The sequence below is a fragment of the Micromys minutus genome (assembly GCF_963924665.1).
Source record: "Micromys minutus genome assembly, chromosome: 21".
In the NCBI taxonomy this organism is placed as follows: domain Eukaryota; kingdom Metazoa; phylum Chordata; class Mammalia; order Rodentia; family Muridae; genus Micromys; species Micromys minutus.
The window spans coordinates 39077913-39090730 of record NC_137956.1 but is presented as its reverse complement, the minus strand read 5'-3'; the positions used below and the strand labels follow the sequence as shown (position 1 = coordinate 39090730).

Sequence of the window (12818 nt, the reverse complement as noted above, 5' to 3'; positions counted from 1 at the left end):
TCTAAACCCATTTTACCTCCCACTCTTTCATTAGCTGCTTGTTCTCTTATCTGCATTTAATTTTTAAGATTCTATCATAAATAAATCCGAAAATATTTCCTCTATCTACCCCCTGGAGGTGGGGGGTGGTGATGTCAGGTACTAGTAATATCAGCACTTGGAGGTGGGAGCCAACAACTGGGATGAGTTTTAAGCTCAACATAGCTTTATTAGCAAAAACCTTTCTCAAAAGATACTCCAACCCCTCTCCCCAAATCAAGTCCAGTTTGGTATGAATTGCAGTTTAGTTACAACTTTTAACAGTCCTGTATTTCATACTTCAATCACTTAGTATTAAAAAGGCGCAGTCAAAAGAAAAAATTTAAGTGCATTCAGATTCATTTGATACAAACACCAATAAATGGAAACCAACACCCAGAATAAACAGCTTTATTTATTGCCTAGCATGTGACCATATGTCACATGGTCTACATAAGTAAGAATATACAAACCTTCACTTAAAATACCATAGGTTAAAAATGAGTCCAGGATGGTGGCTCACACCTGTACTTCCTGCACTAGAGACTGAAGCAGGACCATTAACTATGTGGTCAACCTGGACTACAATGCTCCAAGCTAGACATAGCTTGTCTCAGAAATCAAACAAATCACCAGAAATAGGGATTTTACAATAATTCAAATTACTTCCAAAACTTATTGTCACAAATATCTAATGTCACCAAAACACTAAGAGTAAGTAAGATGCATACTTTAATATTATAAGCTCATACCTGCAACCCCAGCACTCAAGGAGGGCTAAGCTAAGGGAGAACTGCTGTTACAAGTTCAAGACCAATCTGGGCCACAATGTAAGTTTCCAAGTTAGCCTCACCTAGAGTGTAATTGTCTCAAAATTAAATACATACATACATACATACACACATACATACAAACATACATACAAACAATCTATCAAAGTTATAGTTGGGCCTGATAGCATATGTCTATAAACCCAGTTACTGGGGAGACTGAGGAAGATTAAAAGTTCAAGACCAGGCTAGGCTGCAGATGAGTTCTTGATCATACCCTGACAATGTAATAAGACTCTATCTCAAAAGAAAAATCAGGGTTTGGAACATACTTCAGTAGCAGAGCCCTTGTCAAGCCCGTCTGATGCTCTGGGTTAAAGCCTTGGGCTGAAAAGTAACCAATCAGTTAAGATATAGAGGCTAATAGTATATCTACGAATCAAAGTTAGGTCTAATTCCCAGTACCAAAGACAGATAAGTAACATACAGTTAATTATTAATGCTTTGGTGTAACAATTGAGTTCCACTAGATATAAGTATTGAGAGGAAAGAACAGTATTAGCAATTTTTATGTTTGAGACAGGATTCTGTTATACAGCCTAGGCTGGCCTCAAGTCTGCAATCTTCCTACCTCCTGGAGTGTTTCATTACAGGTTTGTCACATTCAATATTTATCACATTTTATCATCATTGCTAGTAGCTATAATACAATAGAACTAACTGTACTATCTATAAATAAAAACCCACTGAACTTAAATTAGTTTTTCAACAAAGCTAACTGATCTTTTGGCACTTTAAGGACAAATCAAAAGACTAGTTTGGCTTTTCTCACTCAACCTCTTCTTACTACTTCATCCTATAGACTAAAAAGCATCTGAAAATCTGTTTTTACTCTTCTAATAACTTACACCGCTAATAGAACAAAAAAAGGACTTTTAAAAGGATTTAATGGCAGGCAGAGAAAGTATAAGAGCTATAAAAACACTCTTAACAAAACCACTCACACATGTGTACAAACCATGGCTTACTTGATGCATGCAGATACTCACCAATTCCACTTAAAACTGAGTCAAAGGGCCTATAGTGGCCTGAAAACATTCTAGCTGGACCTCATTATGTTGTCTTTCTTTGCTAACAGTAAACTCTCAAAACCCAGGTCCTTAAGAAAACTAACACACTCAAAGGCAAAGCCTAAACAAAAGGAACTATTTACAAAAACAAAATTTGTTTGGTAAATGGATTGACCAGCTCCTCCCCAAACATGTGCAATCTTCATAGTAAAGAACCGAAAGTAGCCTGGAACCCCTGATTTTAACTGACAGTACATGGAGAATAACATAAAAAAAATAGTTCTAGTCTAACTAAATGTTTCACCTTCAAACATTTTAAGTCTCAGTAGGAATGGCGGCATACACCCAGTGATCCTAGCACTGCTCCAGAGACAGAACTAGAAGCACTGTGAAAATTAGAGGCCAGCTTCATCTACAAATTAAGTTCCAGGTCTCAGGTCACACCCAGTGTCCTTTTTTTTAAGTCTTAGGCCAATGGTGGTTCTGTTATTACCACACCCACTGTTCTCTCTGCAGAGTAGTAAGCCTTTCTCAGGACGGACAGACAAGACAGACAGAAGAGAAAAACTTCCTAAGCTCAGTTCCTACATCTACAAATGGAACTGGTTTGTAAATCCTAAAGTTTTTTCCCCCAGTCTAAAACACTACATCTATTGGAGAAAAAAAAAAAAACAAAACAAAAAAAAAAAAAAAACAAAAACAGTAGAATGGATATGTTCCTATTCTCCTCTTCCAGTAGATTTTTGAACAGAGGCTATGTAAATTAAGCACTAGACTTTAATCCAAAGTTATAGGGTTGGAATAAAGCTCAGTGATAACAGCACCTGTTCACTATGCCCCAAGCCTTGAGTTTAATTTTGAACACCGAAAAGGAAAATAAAATAGGAAAAAAAGCTTCATATATCTTATGTCCCTAAGAAACGTCACTGTTAGAGAAATCCTTCAAACAACTTCTCAAAGTCTTCAATATTAAGGCCTAGCCTTATATTTTTAGTTTAATAATACTATGTCAAATGCTCAAACATTCCACATGTTACATACACATTTGGGTATGTGACACTAAGTGACTAAAAATTCTCACCACATACAGCATCCTAAAGTATGAGTTTCCCTCCCCTTCCAGATTTGCATTGGGAATGTATATTACACATATATTATATACATATAACATTATATATAAATATGCAATAAGCACTTATTTCAAAAGAATGTCAGAAGACAGAACCAAATAAATAACCAACAGGTCAAAATTTAGTGAGGACTATTAGAAAATACAAGTAGCACCAATTCTGGAACAACAACAGCAAAAAAAATGGTGTCAAATTTTCCATTTTAAGGTACTAAACAAACTTTAAAAAAAATCAACTTGTGAGCAAAGAATGCAATTTTATGAAACCGAACTTGAAAGGGGAACGAATAGTGATTCTTAGTTGAAGTATTAACTTTATGTAAAAATGCAGGTTTTGATGCAACCTCGCCAAATTATTCTTGTGTTTTTTCAACTGGAAAATACCTTCCCCCATACAATCATATCCGCTAAGAGTTCAAAACAATCTTTTACTTACACAATCTCCAATAATACGGCAATGAAAACAGAAAATCCACCCCAAAGCCTCACTGTCTTCACCCGGTATAAAACGGTGGTGATTAATGGTCCACGTTCAGTGTAAAAAGCAAAATGGAGTTGTAAAAGAGTTTCTTGCCTATTTCAACTCCCGACAGCCACACGCGCTTCGCAGTGGCAGGCTACCCCAGTGAGGTCGCGAGCCAGCCGGGAGCCCCCGCCCAGCCCGGCGCAGCCCTGAGAGGAAGCGACGGGGAGGGCGGGCGGCTAGGGCTCCACCAGGCCCGGCCGGGCGGGGGAAGGGGGACTGGAGGCGGCGGGGCGCGCTTCCGGGGACTGCGCGGGCGGGGCCGCCGCCTCGGGCGCGGGGCCCCAGGTCAGGGGCCGGGGCCAGGGGCTGCCCGGCCGAGAGCAGCAGGTGGGTCGTGACCGTGGGGAGTCGAGCGGCCGGAGGCCGAAAAAGTGCCGGCCGACCAACCGGCCAGCCGGCCCCAGAGCCGAGGCGGCTGGAGGGAATGCTTCTGCTCACCTCAAAGCGACGACTCCGAATCCGGCCTTTTCGCGCTGAGGACGCCTGTCCGCGAGTTCGCGAGCTCCGAGACAAGGACGAGAAGCTCCGTGGGAGACGGCGGGCTAAGGAGAGAACCGACGGAGAACCGCGGGCGGCGGGCGGGGAGCGCGAGCGAACGAGGGCGGGCGGTGGCGGGAGGGCGGGGAGCGACGTGCGCGCCCCCGAGCGCCCTGCGGGCTCGAGCTGGCGCCAGTCGCGGCCCCGCGCACGCGCGCACACTCTCAGTTCAGCCACGATTGCTCAAGAGCGCATCCACGCCCTAAAAGCGAGACGCCTAACCAATCATGGCAGTCGCGTGGAGCATCACGGGAACTCGGGGGCTATAAAAGACCGAGTTGCTATTTTATACTCACCGAATCACTCATCCTTAAGTAGGCAGGGTGGGGTTGGGCGCGCCTGCGCGGTTTTAAAACCCCTCCCCAAACTGCCAACACTTCGCGCAAGCGAAGTAGATCTTCCTTGCCTTATATTACGCGTGCGCACTAACAGGCCTAACCCCGGAAGAACATACGCTTGCGCAGTAAAGGCTACGGTGACAGTACACCCGGTGGGGCGCTGGCCAGTCATGGCGGAGCCTTGGGCTGGGCAGTTTCTGCAAGCTTTGCCCGCCACGGTGCTTGGAGCTCTGGGCACCCTGGGCAGTGAGTTTCTGCGGGAGTGGGAGACACAGGACATGCGAGTGACTCTCTTCAAGCTGCTCCTGCTGTGGTTGGTGTTAAGTCTCCTGGGCATCCAGCTGGCGTGGGGGTTCTACGGGAACACAGTGACCGGGTTGTATCACCGTCCAGGTGAGGCTCCCTACGAACCTCCTTGGCCCAGCTGTCCCTACCACCACCAGACTACCATTGGGTTCTCCTGTGTCCACATAGACTACCACTGGTCCCCCAGGAGCCTCATTGTACCCAGACTTACAGCCCATACCATTTTACACCAGAAGCCCCTTCTGTCCATCATCACGTTGTAACTGTTTCTCGAAACCCTTACTGGACAATAGCACTAGTCCCTAGTATCCCCTCAATCTCTATTAAGCTATACCAGTGGCCCCTGACCTGGGCTAATCCCTGCTCAGATCCCCACCCTCAGCCTCCTGCAGCTCTGGGTGTGTTCCTGCCTCCAGGTCTGGGTGGCCAGAATGGATCCACACCTGATGGCTCCACACATTTCCCTTCATGGTGAGTAAATCTCTGTCTATCCCAACCCCATGCTTGACAGGCAGAGAACACTCGAGTGCTGGTAACAGGGAAGAGAACTCTCAGGATGTGAGTTTACCAGCTTAGTGGCCTTTGCAAGAATCCTCCAAGTCTAAAGGTAGAGCTCAGGATTTCAGTCGGGGTTCCCAGTGCCTTTAGAGCCTCTCATCAGCATATTCAGTGGGGATGGATGGTAGTATTACCATAATTTCAAAAAGATGAAGTGGCAGGTATTTTGGAAACAAATCTCTTGGTTGGGAAGTCCCTGATTAGGAAAGCAAGAACATCTATTCTAGGGAAGTACTGTACCACAGGAGCTATTACCTCCAGCCTACCAGTCTCTATTCTTAGCATACGACCTCATCAAGTCAGCCTCCTAATCTCTAAAAACAACAGCTTACTTATCAGGACATTTCATTCAGCCAATCTCTGAGCTTCTAGCAGATGGCAGAGGTCACAGTAGGCCTGAAAACAAGGACAACTCAGACTCTGCTCACTCAAACTCAGAGGAAGCAAGAGATTTAGAAGAGAAATAAGTACGGATTCAAAGGAGTTGGGGGAGCACCCTCTTCCCCTATGATACCTAAGCTGAGGTCAAAGAGGGAAAGCAGCACAGTATCCTGTGTAAGAAAAAAATGGATAAAACAAGGTCCAGTAGCAAGGGAAATGTAACTTTAGGAGACTAGCTCAGGCTGTGATGGTGAACTTGGAGCACAGAAGACCATGGAACAATTGAGAGGCTGATTCAGCCTAATCTAATTTGCCTTTATAACTTTCTTCTTATGGCAAGTATACGAAGGGCTTCAAGAGTGAAAACAACAAAAGAGTGAAAGTAAGACATGGTTTAGGAAGGTCTCACTGTCTTAGCTAAACACTATAAGGCAGGAAAATGGTAGACCCAGCAAGAACTATGAGAGATCAGTAAAGTCTAGATTCTACTACAAGCTGTACTGAGCCCAGCTTAGCCAAAAGGGGCTAAGGAAGAACCAATGCAGGGACTATTCTGCTATCAATGAAATAACCTTGCTTCTCTCCATTACTTTCAGGGAAATGGCAGCAAATGAAGCTCTCAAAACTCACAGAGAATAAGGGAAGGCAGCAGCAGAAGGGTCTCCAGAGACACAGCTGGGTCTGCTGGCTCCTGTGCTGTTTCTTGCTGCTGTCCAGACCCCATGGACAACTGCAGAGGGCTTGGGGTTGGGGAACTGGAGTACCATGATGCTTCCAGGGTGAGCCTCCACTGCCCTCAGCCTTGCCTCCAACAGCTTCAGGTACTGGGCAGGTGAAGTTTGTCTCTAACCAAGGGAAAGACTTCTTGTCAAGGGTCATAGCTGAGAAACATTTTGGTTGAGGAGGTCAGTAGTCCCTTTTCTCACCTTGGCTTTTTCCTGACTTACTTATCCCTTTGGGGATATGATCTTTCTAAGAGAAATCTTGACATTGGCCAGTTCTGAGATTTAGAAGGAAAGTTTGTTCTCCCATAGGCCCTGATTTCCTTGGTTTTGCTTTGTAGGCAAAAGGCCAGCTAATCCTGTATTAGGGCACCAAACCTGTTCCTCCCTGGCCCAGCTAAAATTTTCCAGGTCTGAGGCGGGCAGAAGAAGTTATCATTTCCCAACTGACTTATTTCTCTGTTCTTTTTGAGGGCAAGTTCCTGAGAGGCATCTCACTAAGAGCCCCTGGTATTGGCCAGTTTCTCCACTTAAGTACCCACAGGCTTTTGTGGTCTGTATTTGCCCCCTCCTAGGGAGGTTCTAAACAGTTAGTGCAATGATTTCATTGTGCCCTGCTGCCTTTTACTTCCCATCTTGAGAAGGGCCTAGTCCTGAGAGTCCACCAGCATCATTTTAGCCCCTAGGAATATCAGTAAGAGTGAGCCATAAGCCAGGTAGTTCTAGGCCCTTTCACTGTGGGTCAGAAGAGGTTCCAGGGGGGTAGATGGTCAGTGTCCCCATGAAAACACTTCCTGAAAACACTATGGTTTCTAGAAGCATTGTGGTCCTGGATCTGTCTCCTCTAATGGTTGTACTCCTGTCTCTGCTGGGCTACTAGCTACCTCAGGTGTCCACTGTCTCTTTGTTAGATGTCACATAGCCATCTGGCAGCCATTGCCTGCAGAGACTTTGTAGCAGGTGTACTATAGGTGAAACTGTACTGAGCTGCTCGTGCGCATGTACCTACTCCAGAGATGTCATCTGTGTGGCAGAAAGATGTTCTTCACAGCCCCATGCCCACCTATTGACATCACTACAAGAGTCAAGGTCTCACATTCCACCCCAGGAGCAACTGAAGATGTGGCATATTAAACACAGAAGTACATCAGTGGTGTGGTTATTCAAACAAAACAAGTGTTGTGTACACATGGGCAACTGCTAAGGGATCTTGAGAATATTCCCTTAGGATCCAACATACAGCAATTTGCAGAGGTGAAGAAGTGGTACCAGCTCACTTGTGTGGTGGTAAGCTGCTCAGCAGGGGTAATATCCCATTAGTTTTTTGGGGACTTGAAAGTAGGAGAGATTGGGGGAGCTGAGTTAGTGTCTCATGTTTTCCAAGCTGGCTTTCAATTCAGTATATAGCTGAAAATGACCCTGAACTCAAAATACTCTTGTCTCCAACTCACAAGTACTAGGATTACAGGGATATGCCAGCATACCACTTCTGTATTCCTGTTAGCTCTCATATACCTGGCCCCTTTCAAGGAGATGCTACTCAGAGCCTGTCCTACACTGCAGAAATCCAGTGACCAGAGAACAAGAAAGCTAGAGACCATGGCAAGTAAGAAGGAAAGAAATTTTATTTTTTTTTTAAGAGTTAGTAAAGTATAATTATTGACAACAGCCTAAGTTCTAAACCTGCTGTCTTTACTGTGCAGCAGGCTGGGTTAACTAGGGAATGTGGAAGGATGAGTCCCATGTTTGCTTAGCTATCCCTACACAGAAACAACCTCAGCCAACACGGAGTCAGGAGTCATTTCTAAGGCAAGGCAGTATGCATTCATGGAAAGCCAAGTGGAGAAGGTACCTAAGCCCACACTGCCCACAGTAATAGTCCTTTGGAATTAGAGAAACCATAGTGAGGTAGGTGAACAGGTGTTGCCCTCCACGCAAAGGCAGACCTTTGTTCCATACCCAGCACCAGGCAGATTAAGGTTAGTTGGACTGGACTAAAATAGGACATTAAGTATGGTGATTCGTCATTTCAAAATTGGGCCCTAAACTTGGAATGGCTTATAAGGAAAGGAGCTCAGATGAAATTCTCTCTCCAACCTTAGGCCGACCCAGCAAACCTCATTCAGCTTCCACCCTGAGAGTTCTGCTCCACTGATCTGACTAAGCCCTATGGAAAGCCCTCTAGAGAAACACTCCTGGAGGACGGGCTTTTCCAAGGGCCATCTTCACTTAAGAGTGTAGTAGTTCGTGGGCACAAAGGGCATTTTGCTAACCACCGCCATTTGCTGCTTTCGCCGAACTTCCACCAGCAGCTGGGTCCCTGGCCGACTGTACTTGAATGCCACGTAACCCATCGCCACATTCTTCTTCAGACTGGGTGAAGGGCAGCCACTGGTCACTGTACCTGTCCAGGCATAGGACATAAGTTAACATCATTCCGCCAGCTCAACATCCTTATCCTAGACATCCAGCCAGCCAGTTGTCCCCATCTTGGACCACTTACCAATCACAGTGCCTTCTGTGTTCAAAATAGGACTGTGTGCTCTCATTGGAGCCCCTTCACATATCAACCCCACACGTCTCCGCTGCACCTCACCCTTCAGCTGGGGAACAATGATTTGTGCTCCTGGGAAGTCCATAGCAATTCGGCGGCGCTTTCCTGGAACATAACACACCAGATTGTATGCCATAGTCCACAGAAGCCCTAACCCAGGGAGTCTTTTATTACTAACACCCCCAAGTACATCCATCAAGCATCACATGAGCTGTATTCTTCCCCTGAATTACAGTAGGTCAACCAGCCATCACCCTCTGGAAGCCATATGTAGGATCCTCAGTTTATAATGGGCAAAGCCACAATAGCACCTTCAGGGACTGAAAGTACAGCAAGGCTAAGCCACTTCCAGCCTGTATGACCTTAGGAATAGTCGTGGGCTAGCTGGTTTTATTAAAGGGTATTCTAGCTCTCAGGACCCCTTGAATGCTAGCCCAGCTCACCCAGTGTCCAGCTGAGGCTGCCCTCCACCGGTGTGGTATGTTCATCGATGTCCTTCCCATACAGACAGAGGCCTGCCTCCAGGCGTAGGCTATCTCGGGCTGCTAGTCCTGCCAGCTTCACCTCTGGGTTTTTCAGCAGAGCAGTTGCCAAGTGGACTGCTCCTGTTGCTGGCACTGATATCTGCACAAAGGAAGAGAGAGCAGATGGGCAGTGTCTTGAACCCTATACACTTTGATCACTTCCGGTCATGTAGGAGTAAAACTGCCACTGCAGTGTATCTCCCATTTTTCCTACTCCTGTCCCTCTTTCTGAGACAAGTCAGCCAAGGTTGGTCTGTAACTTATGATTCTACTGTTTCTGTTTCCCAAGTTCTGGGATTATAAGCAGGTACTATCTGATCAAAGCTTTACAACAATACTTGTGTTGTCTTAGTTTTGTTTTGCCTTGGTTTCCTTCACGATAGACTCTCATTATATAGTCTTGGTTAGCCTGGAATTCACTATGGAATTCACTAACAATCCTGAATTAAGATCATCCTGCTCAGGGATGTAATACCATGTAGATTAGCTACTTTTTGACATACCTCAACACCATCTTCTCCTGTGTAGCCACAGCGGGTCACACGACAGCCAGGCACACCGAACACTTCCATCACAGCACTGGTCATGAAGGGCAGTTTCCTCATATCCTCTGTCACCCCAGCCTGCAACACCTGTGCTGCAGTGGGTCCTAGCCCAAAGAAAATAACCAAGGGAGTTGGACCTAACACCCCCTGGACTATAGCCCTCATTTAGAAAGCAGAACAGGTCACAAGCAAGCTTAAATCTGCAAGTGGAGAGAGAACGCCCTTGTCCCTAGCCCATGGACAGCCTTGCAGAGGTGAAAGGAGAAAAGCAATGGTTAACTTTGGAATTGTGGCGTACAGATAGCAGGCCATCCATACCTTCCTCTATAGCCTCCATGAAAAGAAAGGCAGGAAGGCAAGGGCTGGTCTAGCTCCAACCTGGCACTCTCACCTTGCAGAGCTAACAGGGCATTATCTACCACCTCCAGGCCTACATCACTGCCCCTGTCCTGGAACTCCTTAACCTTGTCCTGAAACAGAAAACAGAAACACATCAGTGTCTGCAACCATTGTTGAGCTCCTACTATAGACTGGACGTTGCAGACCCTTCCCCTCACCACAGGATATTCATTTCAGGGTGAGCTTTGTCTCCCCACCTCCTCGAGTCCCCATCCCCAAACTCGTGTGTACCAGGGAGGGCCTGCTCTTCAGTCTATTGACTGTTCTTTTTAAAAAAAAAAAAAAAAAAAAAAAAAGATTTATTTATTTAATATATATGAGCTGTCTTCAGAAGAGAGCATCAGATCCCATTACAGATGGTTGTGAGCCACCATGTGGTGGCTGGGAGTTGAACTCAGGACCTCTGGAAGAGCAGTCGGTGCTCTTAACTGCTGAGCCATCTCTCTATTCAGAGTCATTTTCTGAGCCCCTATCTACACTGAGATCTTCTTTATAAACAAATAACACAAAGCACCAAGAATAAAAGTGCAGCAGCTGTACCTGCATGAGAGCCAAGTCCTTGTCCCGGCAGCCAGCATTGGATACCACATACAGGTGCCCCTCAGAAGTATTGGTCACTATCAAGTCGTCTAAGATGCCACCAGCTTCGTTGGTAAACAGAGATAGCATTCCCTATGAGTAAACAGAACATCCTTGGTCTCCAGGTCCAGGAAGCTGGAGACAAGTATGAATCACAAACATACTTAAATCCATTCAGCTACCACATACTCATGCACACAGTCCTGGGTAGAAGGAACAAGGTAAGGCTCAAGGCTAGGGCCTTCCATCTTCATCTGTCAGGTAAACCCTCACCCCTCCCATTTTAGGGGTCTCCTCAGACTAGCAGGACCTCAGCTCCCTCACTTTCTCGGTTCTTAGAAACCCATTTCATATTCACTCTGAGACCTGAGAACTACTGCTTCACCCCACCCAGGTAACTCCACCCATATGCCAAGGCTAAAAGCTTCAAAAAAAAAAAAAAAAAACAACTTCATGACATCACAGGCTCTCACCACATGCTCCAGCAATGTGTTTTAAAAAAAAACAAAAAACTGTAAGACTTCTAGGTCACATGAACCCCTTCAGGCAATACCAAGGTTCTGGCTCAGCAGGTCCAGAGCAAATGCCTAGAAGATGGAGAGGCTCCGGGTTTAAGGACCACACTTTAAATTAGCAAAGGTATGGGCAGCATGAGAGGTCAGGGAATGTAAACTGGCCTCCCAACCCAATGGAGTAAGGCTGGGATAGTTCTTCTCCAAAGCTGGCTGAATATCTGGAAAAGATTCTAAGACTCCATCAAGAATAACAAGCCCTGAAAGGCTGCATATGGCCTATCTTTGTGCCTCTTACACTTGAGCAAGGACTGGCTCGTGACTAAAAACACCCATCCAGCAGAAATAAAATGGGCCCACCTGGTTAGGCCTTAGTTCTGCGATGTCTCCAACCACTATGCTCTCCATCAGCTTCACTCGGTCGCAGCCAAATATCTTGGTCTAGGGGACAAAGGGAAAGCCCCAGGCCACTGCAATATCTGTAATCTAAAAGGCTGCAAGGCAAACGTTCACCACCCTCCCACAACAGTCCGTCTGCTCAGAAGTGACTGACTAATCTCTTGGTTCTGGAGAGGGCAGAGGTCCCATCTTCTCAATTCCTATGTCCCTCCCAGCCTCAGTGTGACTGAGCAAAGTCTAAGAATTCAAGGGGACCTAACACCTTACTGAGATACCCAACCAATTTCCAAACCGTCCGCTCTAGCAAACATTAAAACACACCACAGGAGCAGGCAGGAGAGATCAAAGATACATCATCAGAAGATCTCCTGAATCAGCCCTCTAGAGTCCCTAACACTTTAGGATATCCTCAAATGAAGCTGCAGAGTACAGTACTGTAGACAGGGAAGAAGGCCCGATCATCCCTGACTCACCTGTAGCATGTGGGACACATCGAAGAGAGAGCAATGCCGGCGTGAGTGCAGGTGTGAATCAACATGACTATCCCGGTATTGCACAGGCAAACTCCACCCTGCAAACGCCACCATTTTCCCTCCATGGGCAAGGTGGAAGTCATAAAGTGGAGTCCTGCGGATTCCATCCTGTGGACAGCCAGACTTAATGCCACCAGGGCCCCATTCACCATCAGCTTCCTTCCCCCACCCTCCAAGACCAGTAACAAACTCCAGCACCCTTTATCCCACCTGTACAGAACTGAATGGGCGACTCTGGACCAAGGCTTGTGTCTGCAGGCGAAAACCCAGAGAGGCTACCACACTGACTGTTCGCTGCATTGTCACCCGCAACTGGTGCAGCCGGCACACTAAGGCCACTACTCTGCCAGGCACGCTGGGAGATGTAGTCCAAACCCCAGCTTGGACAGGTCTTTCCTAGTCCGCAGGGGATGCAAAG

At 46.2% G+C, this 12818-nt stretch overlaps 3 protein-coding genes across 6 annotated transcripts in view; 1 reads left to right on the top strand and 2 right to left on the bottom strand.

Annotated features, from left to right (window-relative positions):
• Window positions 1–4094, bottom strand: part of RHOA (ras homolog family member A) — a 31200-nt gene extending 27106 nt beyond the window's left edge. The window contains exon 1 of the mRNA XM_080934940.1: window positions 3952–4094. The gene's annotated coding sequence lies outside the window, so the exon portion shown is untranslated. The remainder of the gene's footprint in view (window positions 1–3951) is intronic.
• Window positions 4057–7554, top strand: TCTA (T cell leukemia translocation altered). 4 transcript variants are annotated; one of them, XM_080934942.1, is made up of 3 exons: window positions 4057–4781; window positions 6230–6412; window positions 7267–7554. In XM_080934942.1, exons 1-2 carry the CDS (start codon window positions 4559–4561, stop codon window positions 6400–6402), a joined length of 396 nt encoding a protein of 131 aa, XP_080791068.1. In that variant the 5' UTR covers window positions 4057–4558; the 3' UTR covers window positions 6403–6412; window positions 7267–7554. The 4 variants fall into 4 exon arrangements, with proteins under 4 accessions (XP_080791068.1, XP_080791070.1, XP_080791069.1 ...); XM_080934944.1 differs by lacking the exon at window positions 7267–7554 and adding an exon at window positions 5111–5165 and having other exon boundaries at window positions 6230–6406; XM_080934943.1 differs by lacking the exon at window positions 7267–7554 and adding an exon at window positions 5063–5165 and having other exon boundaries at window positions 6230–6406.
• Window positions 7555–7988: 434 nt separating this feature from the next.
• On the bottom strand, window positions 7989–12720 carry AMT (aminomethyltransferase). The gene is made up of 9 exons (XM_080934939.1): window positions 12611–12720; window positions 12341–12508; window positions 11829–11909; window positions 10918–11049; window positions 10370–10448; window positions 9937–10082; window positions 9353–9533; window positions 8859–9014; window positions 7989–8759 (listed from the first exon to the last, which is right to left on the bottom strand). Exons 1-9 carry the CDS (start codon window positions 12698–12700, stop codon window positions 8581–8583), a joined length of 1212 nt encoding a protein of 403 aa, XP_080791065.1. The 5' UTR covers window positions 12701–12720; the 3' UTR covers window positions 7989–8580.
• Window positions 12721–12818: the final 98 nt, after the last annotated feature.